At 39.8% G+C, this 12,012-nt stretch overlaps 1 protein-coding gene across 1 annotated transcript in view; it reads left to right on the top strand.

The window, feature by feature from the left end:
- The window catches only part of LOC147894002 (Major facilitator superfamily protein), a 70,316-nt gene extending 65,928 nt beyond the window's left edge, over positions 1-4,388 (top strand). Inside the window, exons 10-11 of the mRNA XM_087386583.1 lie at positions 3,616-3,733; positions 3,843-4,388. Of these exons, the coding sequence (XP_087242709.1) occupies positions 3,616-3,641 (26 nt within the window). The 3' untranslated portion in view covers positions 3,642-3,733; positions 3,843-4,388. The remainder of the gene's footprint in view (positions 1-3,615; positions 3,734-3,842) is intronic.
- Positions 4,389-12,012: the final 7,624 nt, after the last annotated feature.

The following is a 12,012-nucleotide window of genomic DNA, read 5'->3' on the forward strand; positions in this document are numbered from 1 at the left end:
ACCTTACTACCTGTAGATCAGCCTAGGTAGGCAGCCCTTTCTCAGCTTTTTCTGCAGCTTCTATGTGCCTCCTTCACCTCCTATGTAGGCCCAAGGAAGGTCCTCCTGCTGCTTCAATCTGCTGGTGGTTGGCTGCTCGAGAGAATATGATGATCACAACACCTTGCTGTCCTAGAAGACAGCCAAGGTCCAGCCTCTAGGGAACTCAGTCTGCAGCACACCTTCCACTCTCCTTCACCCCCCGTGTGAGGCCCAAGGGAGTGGCTTCTGGCTGCTCCTGTCTGCTCCTTTTCTTACTGAATGTTGGATGTGAAATGAGGCCCAGGGCCTCTCCTTTTATAGGGCTCAAGGTCCCCTTGAACCAACCGAACAGCCAACCCTAATTGGGCCGACTAGCTGGTCTGTAGCAGCCCTAACCAACTGACCAGTTGGTTGGCTGGTTGGCTGCCTATCCAGCCCTTTGCTGGCCCTTTGTTCCATGCAGGGCCCAGCCCCTTTGGACTGCCTACCCCGCCACCTGCCAGCCCTGCTTGCAGGCCATAGACCTGCCCAATACCTGCTGCAACAGTGCGACTCCATGCTGCTACTGTTCCGCCTCTGTTCAGCCCTTGTCCGGACCCTGGCGCACCCTGCACACCTTCCGTACACTGCCCTGCAGCAGCCCGTACTGAAACATACAGTGGCTGTCCCCTTTCTCTGGGCATACCTTGCCCTAGGTCTCCCTTCCCCATGCTCTCCTCATTTGGGGGCTTACAGATGGGGAGGTGACCTTTCCAACAGAAACTGATTGTGATTTACTCCCAAAGGCCAGTATCAGCTCCGATTTGATCCCAAGATGCCAGATTGGATTGCAAATTGCCTACCTTAGCTCCTAGCTGTTGCGAATTTATACCTGGGGTCGATTTCATCTAATCCTTGTAAATGATTGCAAGGAGAAGATCAAGGAGATCTAGGGAATCTTGATGATGGACCTTGGATTTGTACGTTCTTGGGAGTGAGGTGCTTCAAGACAAGAATGGCATCTTTATCTCATAGAAGTACACCATCTCATTGTGGAGGCTTATCAGCCAATGGGGGTGATTGCAAAGCCGTCCAATGAAGACTTGTCTCCACCGGTGCACATCATAGTACGAGAGGTCAATTAAGAGCCTCGTCCCTCTCTCGATACCCATTGCATAGGCTATGCAAGTGGAGGTTGCACCTCCATTCTCCATCACATTCACTTGTGTCTTTTCCCTCTTCATCCCTTGAAGTTGATGATGGACCTTGGATTTTTACATTCTTGGGAGTGAGGTGCTTCAAGACAAGAATGGCATCGTTATCTCATAGAAGTACACCATCTTATTGTGGAGGCTTATCAGCCAATGGGGGTGTCTCCACCAGTGCACATCATAGAGTACCAGAGGTCGATTAAGAGCCTCATCCCTCTCTCGATATCCATTGAACAGGCTATGCAAGTGGAGGTTGCACCTCCATTCTCCATCACATTCACTTGTGTCTTTTCCCTCTTCATCCCTTCAAGAGAGCAAGTAGCATAGTGCACATTAGCACTTTGTCCTTCACCTCCCATCTTAGGAATTGTTCAAGGAAGGCCACTGACATCCAATAGAGGAAAGCATAGTTGCAAATGGTACTTGCGGTGGAGTTTCCTTTTCAGGCGGATTGGGTTGTGTTTATGCAGATCTGCTTTCTCTTCTATCTCTCTCTCATTTGTGGACTATTCTTATGGAAAGATTGCTTCCGCTGTTGTGTGTTACATGCATGGTCATTTTTCTCACAGGTGGACTATTCACAATTGTATAAGCTTTCGTGCAGGTCAGTCGGTAAGAAGTTTTTTTGGGGTTATATAGAAGATGGAGGCGAGATGTCTGCGTAGGGGGTTCGTGGGTCGATGTCCTTATGTTGTTAGTAGATGTGGTGCGCAAGGAGGGAAAAACGTCGTGTGTCTTACAATTTGGGGACAGAATAGGATTATTGTGCTTTACGTGGTGAGCAAAACTCAATGTGCAAGCTCTTCATGTCATGCGGACTGTGTGAACTATTTTCTTGCTCTATATGTTTTTTGAGGGACAGGGAAATCACATGTAATTGTGGGTCTGAGCTTTGCTGCTAAGCATGTCACGAAGATTCTCAAATCACACCATACCCGTGGCTTTGCCACGGGCCAATGTAATATTCCATCCAATAAAGGAGCCCACCCATAATGAGCAACAAGGGCTAGAGTTAGATTCATTATATTGTTCTTGGCTACACGTGCAAAAATTTCATTGCCTTTCTTTTTTGCATAAGTCTTTGCAACCAATCTGGCAAAAACATTGTCAACACTTCCATCTTCTTGGATTTAATAATTTAGGCCCATTTATTGCCAATGAAAGTTATACTATAAGTGGTACATCTACTACTTTCCAAGTTTTTTATTGTATATATTATTGTTTATCTCCTTAATAGCTTCTTGCCACTTCGGGTTATCTTGGCCTCTTGATATTTTTTGGGCATGGACACATTCTATAGCTAACATTGAGGCTATTAAGAGGTTTCATACCCTAGTACATGTCCGAATCCTTCATTCGCTGTTTAGGTTAATCCATAACTTGACCTTCTTTAGCGGTCTCATAGTACCTTCTAGGCGCGTCATCTGACTTAGTTTCCTCTCCATCATTATCAGATGAAGATTCATTTGCAACAATTGGTTTCTTTCTTGCCCTCTACTAGCTCATTGATGAGAATGAATGAGGTAGCTTCATGTATAGTAGAACCAATATTGCCTTTATTAAACATCATATCTCTACCAGTAATTGTTTTTCTGCTTCAAGATTCCAAGTCTTGTAAGCTTTATGGTCATCACTGTAGCCAGCAAATACACCTTCCGTTGATTTTGGTGGCATCAAGGACAATGACATAAGCCATGCAACCAAATATCTTGAGCTTTATTTAAGAAAGCTTTGGTTGCACTCCAATTATGGAGGTTTGTTGACGTAACTCATTGCTTCAGCCTACTCCCCCTTCATCCATTTTGATAGCCTTTGCACGTTTGCAATTTTGTGTGGCTGCTCCTTGATATGCTGAGTCATTCTTGGAAAATTGACCATGGAAAGACTCTGCTGTGCTCTGAGAATGGGGTAGCCATATCGAGTGCATCTTGCTTTATGTAAGGTTTTATCATACTTATCGAACAAATCGAACAAGAAAGCATTTTATCTCACAGCAGTCTCTTAGAACCATCTCCATACCGTTAGATGACAACACATCCCCAGAAGTTGGTTGTAAGACAGGACTACAAATTGGGATCAGAATAACTCCATCCGTGACGGCTGTGTTAACGTCAAATCAGCATAGAAGTAAATTGCAATTGCGGAACAGATGGAATAGCACTTGGAGGATGGAATAGCCTCCAAATATCACTTCCAATGGTATTTGGAAGGGCAGGCAGAAAGTTCAAATAAGAAGAGTGCATGAAGTAGAGATGCCATTTGGAACTAGTATTTTGTTGTAGAGATCATTGCAGTCATAAACTAATAGTTCACAGGTCTTATGGGCTGCCTTTTCTAGCTTCCGTTTACATCTCATGTTTTTTAATATACAAGAATTAAGTAACTTTCTTTGTTTTGCATGCAGAAAAAGCTTTAACAGAGCGTCCTTAGGTTAAATTTCCATCAAGCATAAAATCCTCACAGAATGACAAAAGAGGGCTATACTGAAGTCGTTGGCACGTCTTCAAACTACACTTTGCATAGTACGGACGCTGATATTAACAGTGAAGATTATGATTTTGTGTTGTATTGCTTGGTAGTCACAAATTTGTATCTGTTGTGCTAGCTAATTGGATTTGTGCTTGAATACAGGATTTTACTCTTGGAAGCTCCCAATAACAAGCATGTGGATGATCAGCATGAATGCTTGAAGTCACATGCCTCAATTGGTTGAAGAATTGAAGGGATTGCTCAATGAAAAGAAAAATGTGGTGGTTTTTAATACTATTATTATGACCCAGATAAAAGCTCATAGCATGAAGGTGAAGAATACTATTGTTATTGTGTATGATTAAAGTAGATCTTTGAAATTCTTCTTTTATTAAGTGATATTGTATCTCATGAATAGTGTTTGGCTTCTTTTATGTGTCTCATTTGCTCTTCGTCTCTCTGCATGATCCTTTTAGCTGATCATGGCTGCCAATTTCCCTTATGGACTGCAGATTTTGTGAAGACTGAAAATAGTGCCCAATATGGAAATACGTTGTCTTTATATTCTTGATGAATAGTCCTTTCATACTTGGTCTACAGTCAGTACGCTGCTTTTGGCCAGTTCCTATCAGTGATTAGATGATGCTTTTATTATGGCCTTAAAATCACACCAATCAATGTCATCTCACAGGCACCAATTGAATTTTTGAAATTTGAAGTAAGCATAGCATCTTTACTGTGTCATGAGTCTACTTCTAGCTAATTGGAAGGCTAGCACAGACTCAGCCAAGCTCAATACATCCAATCTCGGGACTGTTACATGGTGCAGGGATTAAGCATTTTGCAAACCTGTTAGTACAGTGCAAAAAAATGCAGGTAGAGTGCGTACTTCTATATGACCCTACATTTCTTATATACCATGTCAAACGAAACGAGAGGAATGTGTTTCTTGTGCTCTGAAATAGAGGATTGTTTTCCTTCTTGATCAACCATATCTGAAATTTTCGAAGTGTACCATGGAAATAGCCTGGGAATGTTTCCACAGCTTGGGAAGGACCAGGCAAACGTCTGTGCTGTGCCTGCAGCAATTGTACTTGCAGTTCTTGACCTTTCCTTCTTTTGTCCCTCTCTTTCTCTTGCCTGCTTTTTAATATCAACGGCATTCAACGGTCATGTGATGGCACAATTTCCACAATTCTATTGGGTTTTCCCATGTTTGAGTCTAATCCTGTATCTTGCTGAACCAACAACTCTGGTTATTGAACTCAGCGATGATTTCGGTGCAAAAGTAGAGCTTTTGACTAATGGTCATTGGTCTAGCAGTACAAAGCAGGTGCATTTTGGAGTCATAGGTTGAGTTTATTACTAGAAAATGTCAAAGCCTTTTGTGAGCTCACCAAGAGTTTCCAGGCGGTGGCCTGTTCGGATAGTGCTCCATGCTTGTGTTGTCGCCTTTGCGCCTTTTTGTTGCATGTAAGTATTAGTATTTGACAATGCCCCTACAATTCTTAGGTATCCATTGCTTCATTCTTGATAGATTGCGATTGTGTTTCTTGCTTTTCTTCTCGCAACATCAGGTGTCTGGGCTTGTGCAACGTAATTTGCCCCTGTAAAGGTCCTTGCACACTCTTTATGTTACCCCACGTGCCAAGTTATTTAACCCTAGCTTAATAATTATGGTACAAATTAACACAAGTCAATTTAACCTTAGTTGCTTAACATAGGTCAGGTTATTTGGACCTAACTAAATCAATTATAGCCAAATTAGCTGAAAGAGTTCTAAGTTGAAAGTATTTTCACATTAAGACTTCAAGTTCAAGGATCTTTTTGGTAACTTGAAATTTTACCAACCTCAACTCGCATTGAACTTGAGTTTCAATTCTTAAAGATCAAGGTAATGATCGTTAGTGCGAAATATTGACTACGTTTGGTCATCATTACAAAGGTAAAAGTCCTCGATAGATTATAAACCCATTTGAAGTATTTTTTAAATCAATTCTAGTTACTTTCACATGCAAGTTTAGGACATCAAAGCATTTTTAAAGACATTAGTCATCATTCTAATTCGTCTTCTAAGCCAATTAATTGACATCATTGGCAAACTATTGTATCATCATCATTGACATCATTCTAATTCATCCTCTAAGCCAATCAATTGACATCATTCTAATTCATCCTCTAAGCCAATCAATTGACATCATTGACAAACCTTGATATCATCAACCAATATCAATTTGGAATCACTAGTAAAGGTGGGCAACTTCAACTATGATACATGGAAGCATAAAATGAAGGCAACCCTTTTTATCTATAATTAGCGGAAACATGTTGAAGCACTTAAGAAATTCGAAATACCTTTCTAAATGAAAGAGAAAATTAATTTAAAATTTGTCGTTTATATTGAAAAAAGCTAATGGCCAAATGTAAGGTCAAAAGAAAGATCTCAATTTTTTATCTCAACACTTTTAGCAAATGCTTGCGCTTACCAACTTAATCACCAAAGATGGACCTCTCGCATTGTATGGTGAGACCCCATCAAAGCAACCTTTCTAAAGACATTAGTCATTATTTTAGTTTGTCTTGTAAGCCACCAATCAATTGACATCAAAACATGATATCATTAACCAATATGAGGTTGGAAGCACTAGCAACAATCGATTGCATCAATTATGATACATGAAAGCAAGGCAAGTCTTCTAAATATGATCAATGGAAACATGTTGGAGCACCTTAAAGACATTCCGTAAATTTAAAACCTTTTAAATCAAAGAGAGTTCATTTGTATTGAAAAAAGCTAATGGCCAAATACTAGATGGTCATTATGCAAGTTTGCCCTACAACTCCATTGTTTTTTATATAGCAATAGGCACTCTAAGGTAGCTTATAATCCATGAAGTCTAGTTCACTTAGGCATATTGTATACTAGCGGTCAACAAATGATTCTAATTTGACACTTGGGGATGGTACTTAGGATGTGAACACTATTTGAGGTGATTGAAAGTGTTTTGATAGGCTTCAAAATTTGTCATATCTCCCATTCCAAAATAAGATACTATCCCCCCTCCTTTGTTGATGAACTTGTCCTGGCAACAAAATTTTCTTCGAACATTGTAGGAAGGTGTAATGTTCAAGCTCTCATGGGTTTCAAATATTTCCTACGAGAGGCATCATTAATAAAATATACAATGCCTTGAGGAGTGGAGACCTCATTACCCTAGATCCATTTTTTGGGGGGATGAGGCTCCAAGGAGTTGCTATATGGCTAAGTGATGGGGCTCCCCTAGAATGCGGCTCTTGATGACACATGGCACATACAAAAAGTGAGAAAGTAAAAATATGAGTAGCATAGGCTATCCCTATAGGATCACCAAAAATATTGGTAATGCTTTTACCAACATTATGCTCCGGTTCAATCAAACATGCATTCAAGTTGCCCATAATATGGACTCCGAAAAGGAAATGTACTTATTTCTAGATGGTCTAATGGAAGTGGTTCCTCATCATTGGATGGATTCTTCATGCCCATAGTGCCCTTAAAAGATTGCATGTTTGCATAGAAGAGAGAACAATGACGAATGCAAATTCATACATGAGTGCGCGGTGCATACATTTTCTATAGGCTTAAATTGAACTTAGAGGGGAGTATTTCTAACATTCCTTAATCATCTACAACATGCAGTACCGTGGCATTGGCGCACTTGGCACATCATTATTTTAGTCTTCCCCCTATCTAACACCTTGCCTTCACACTTGCTCATGAAACGAACTGCAACCCATCTGACCCTTATAATTGACCGGTGACTACCTAATGACTCTCTCTTCATCAAGCTCGACATTGGATTCTCTCCTTAATGTGTTCCATTAATGATGTAATAACCATGTATAAGAGATACCATTAAAGACTAGAGTGTGAACTTCTTATTGTAACTTCTCCATGACTTTCAGCCAAATGTGCCTCTTTTGTTGGCTCCATTAGTCTCAAGGCTTATTGTGACTCATTACATTCATCTTGGACTTTTGGCCATGGCTTCTTTCATCCTTTGTTTAACCCTATGCCTTGGAATTCACTTTATCCTTCATTTATTTTTGAACATGCCCTTTGGACTTACCAATGCTCTAGCTACATTCGTCATGCTTATGAATGATTTACTACGTCCGTATATCGGAAAGTTTATAGTACATTTTATTGACGATATTCTGGTATTCAGTAAAAGTATTACTGAGCATCACGAACACTTAAGAATAGTGTTCAGTACTTTGAGGAAAGCCAGTCTTTATGTAAATAAGAAGAAAACTATACTGTGTATGGTTAGACTTGAATAAGCTCTTAGGTTGCTTTTTGTGGATCAGCTTTGTACAAATAAAATGAATGGAGGACTGAATATCCTTAATATTCGCTTGCATATTCTAGCTCATACATGAGGCTTGATGGAAATGACAATGAAAGTACAATGCCTTTATAGGATAGGCACACACACTCTAAGTGTTAAATGTATATGGGATAACTCCCATAGTGACACATGGCACTCTAGGATATAAAGTAGTATAGTACTACTCTAGAACACACTAAAAGTCACTCAAATTGACTCCATTTCCTAACATCATCTACTTGTAGTTTTTTTACTTGTTGACCTTTGGCTTCTTTCCTTGATTATAGGGCCAATGGTTGCAGCCGACTATGCTGATTGTCTCTGATGTTATCACGTTGGTTAATTTTCATTGCATTTCATGAAATTCGGGGGATGGGGGATGGAACCACCATGCCGGTTGTCAACCACCATGTTAATTGCAGCCATGATACATATTTTAGTTGACTCATGGAGGTGCTATTTGAGTCTCTCCACAAGTTAATTCCAAGACAATAGTGCATAGGTCCAAGATCTTTCATGTCAAACTCTGCAGATAAGTCTTGTTTCAACTTCTTGATGAAGTTATCATTACTTCTTGTCACAATCAGATCATCTACTTAACAAAAGTGCAATAGTAATGTCTTCCCCTTGAACTTTGTGGTAGAGAGTACGATATGCATTGGACTTCATTTATCCCAAATTAGCAAAATACTTGTCGATTCTGTTGTACCAACTTTTGTGTATTTACTTTAACTTGTAGAGAATTTTCTTGAGATGGCAAACCTAATGCTCTTTCCCTGGTTGAACATAACTTGTTGGTTGTTGCATGTAGACTTCCTCGTCTAGGTAACCATTGAGAAAAGAATTCTTGACATCTAGTTGGTACACATTCCATCTGTTGAGTGTAGCTAGTGATATCAAGAACCATATGGAATCCATCTTTGCTATTGAAGCATAAGTCTCATCATGGTCTTGACCATATTGTTGTGCAAATCCTTTGCAACTACTCTAGCTTTGCATCTTTCAATGCTTCCGTATGGATTGTACTTCACTTTGTAAACTCATTTATTTGCTATGGCCTTCTTTCCTTGTGGAAGGTCGCATAATTCCCAAGTATTATTTTTGTACAAAGGTTCCATTTCTTCATTCATAGCAGTTTGCCATTCTAGTTTGTCAACTACATCTTTAAAGTACACTGGCTCTTTTGTAGCCATGATGGTAGTCAAAAGAGCATAATTGATGGTTTCAACATGAATTGCTTTTCCTTTCTGAGCATATGTCAATCCTGCTGGTGGTCAGCTTTCCCTAATAGATTGTCTGAGTTGGTCCTCTTCGCGGGGTGTCTCTGGCAATTCCTTCTCTTCTTCACTAACCTTTTCTATAGGTGACTAAGTAATCAATGTGTCTCTCTCCTTTGAATTTGATGTTTTCCATTATGATTCTTCACCAAAGATTACATCTTTAGAGATAATGACTTCGGTTGATGGGATCATACAACTTGTATGCTTTGTTTTCTTCACTGTAGCCAACCACGATGCATTTGTGTGACTTCGCATCCAATTTTCTGTGACGGTGATCGTCATGTATGTGGGCATATGCTATGCAACCAAATATGTGGAGATGCCCAATGTGTGGCTTGTGTCTAGTGAATGCTTCATAAGGTGTCATACCCTAAATCGGTTTAGTTGGAAGCTAATTAAGTAAGTAGTTTGCAGTGGCAATTGGTTCTGCCCAATATTGGTTTAGAAGATGCTTCTCACTGAGCATTGCCACTGCTGCTAAAGTACTGTTCTTCCTTTCAGCTATTGCATTCTGCTGAGGAGTATATGCACAAGTGAATTTTCTTCGAATGCCATTACTTCTAGAAAAAATCATGAATGTGGAAGACATGTATTCACCTCCTCTGTCTGATCTCATGACTTTAATCTTTTTGTCTGTTTGGTTCTCAACCATGTCTTTGAATTTTTAAAATCTGGAAAAGACTTCATATTTCTCTTTAGAAAGTAGACATAAAAATATCACTTTTGTCATCGATGAAAGTCAAGTAGTAAAGTGAACCATTGATGCTTCACGTCTATGCATAACCCCATTCATGTGTATGAATCAAATCAAGAATAGAAACCTCTTGCTCGAGAGGCACTTCTACCAAAATTGGTTTGTTTACCAAAGCAACAGGTTTCACAAACCTTTTGAAGAAACCGTTGTGCATTCTTCTATGTAGTGATCACTGTCTCCGCTATGTAGAGATCATATGGAATTGTGTCAATCTCTGTGGAGAATGCCACCAATGGAGAATGGCAGTGGTGCCAATCTCATACCATGACCTGAAAACATGCACAAGGAATCCTAAACTCACATGTGCATTGGCACTTTTGCCATTATCCTACTTCAGCCAATAAAATTAGTGGAATGTCAATCTATAGGTTCAGTTTGTCTAGACTACCACTAGTGGAGAATGGCAGTGATGCCAATCTTATGCTGGCTCTTTGCTTTGGGGTTTAAGAAATAAGGTACTCACGCTTGCAAATATGTAGATTGATTATAACACTAGATGACTGATGACATTGGATGACATGCTTTGAAAGCTATAGCATCATGGATGAGAAATCACAGATTGATGAGGATATCAAACTTACAAAATTTTGAAAGAAGGAAAATTGCAAGATTTGATGTGCATAGCTCTATGGCTCAGGTGCTTTGAAACTTAAAAAGATTGAACTTAAAAACCACCTCTTGTTTTCACATACTTTGTCTCATCCACATTTCTTACTAAAGCCATGAGAGAGAGAGAGAGAGAGAGAGAGAGAGAGAGAGAGAGAGAGAGAGAGAGAGAGAGAGAGAGAGAGAGAGAGAGAGAGAGAGCATTTTGGCCAAACTCATGAAAAGAGGAGCACTAAGGCTCAAACACACACTTAAGGGAGACTTTTCCCTTTGGGTAATGATGTCCTTGCATGGGTTTGAAGCATATATTCATGCAAAATTATCATCTCAAACACTCAAGGCTTTTGTGGAAGTTTTAATGCAAGTATGGATGCATGAGAAATCTGTGTAGATTTTGAAAATTTTTTTTGAAACTCTTGTGAGTTTCAAGGAAGGAAGGATATACAAAGTTTAAAAAAGGGGCTTGTCTGATGACTAATTTACTAGGTAATCTAGGTATGAGCATTTGTGGCTCCTTTGGATTTAGTTCTCTCTATTGTCAATGTTAGTTCTCATGTGGTAAATCTTAAGAAATGGAAAATTTTTGTTGTGCAATAAGCCTGCTAACAAGGCCTTTGGAACTTTTGTCTTCGCTATTATGATAGCTAAACCACAGAAATTTCCCTAGCTCGTCTAAAACCTTTGTGCTCATGTAAGCACACCCTATATGCCTTTGTATTAGAGCTTCTAACCAATGGCAACTATCCCACTATGATTTGCAAGCAAGCGTGGCGATGGGCACCGTAGCCTAACTAGGCTTGCCTCTCTCCGCCACTATTCAAGGCAACCCAACATTGGGTGGTATCTACGATTGGCACCTATGTTAATTCTAGCACTGATGGTTATGCTACTTTATGACCATTGCCTCTTTCGCATCGGGGTTGTGCTACTTCATGCATCGGTGGTGGTGCACGATGTGGGCTTAATGATTATGCTAGTTCTTTATAGGCTATCGAAGTTTGTTGGCCATTAGTGCCTTAGTACTTCTGGCATTGTGCCTTGGTGCCTTGTGTGTCAAGCATCACCTTGTGCATTATGTCTCAAGGATCTTCGAAAGCCTTGACTCTCGAATAGAGAGTGCCACCTTAGAAGGGCACCTACTAAACATGTGAGCATCACATGGGTAAATAAAGGATTTATTTAAGAAAAGAAGACATTTTAAATGAAGTGCGACTTGACATATGTATGAGCATGATATTTTCTACACATGAAAATAATGGTGTTTTTATTATGTTTATGAATACAAATGATGCTACCATAAAATAATATTGTTAAAGTATAAC

The sequence above is a fragment of the Dipteris shenzhenensis genome, chromosome 15, assembly GCF_047967505.1.
Source record: "Dipteris shenzhenensis isolate YYH24624 ecotype China chromosome 15, Dip_SZ_1.0, whole genome shotgun sequence".
NCBI classification, from domain to species: Eukaryota; Viridiplantae; Streptophyta; class Polypodiopsida; order Gleicheniales; family Dipteridaceae; genus Dipteris; species Dipteris shenzhenensis.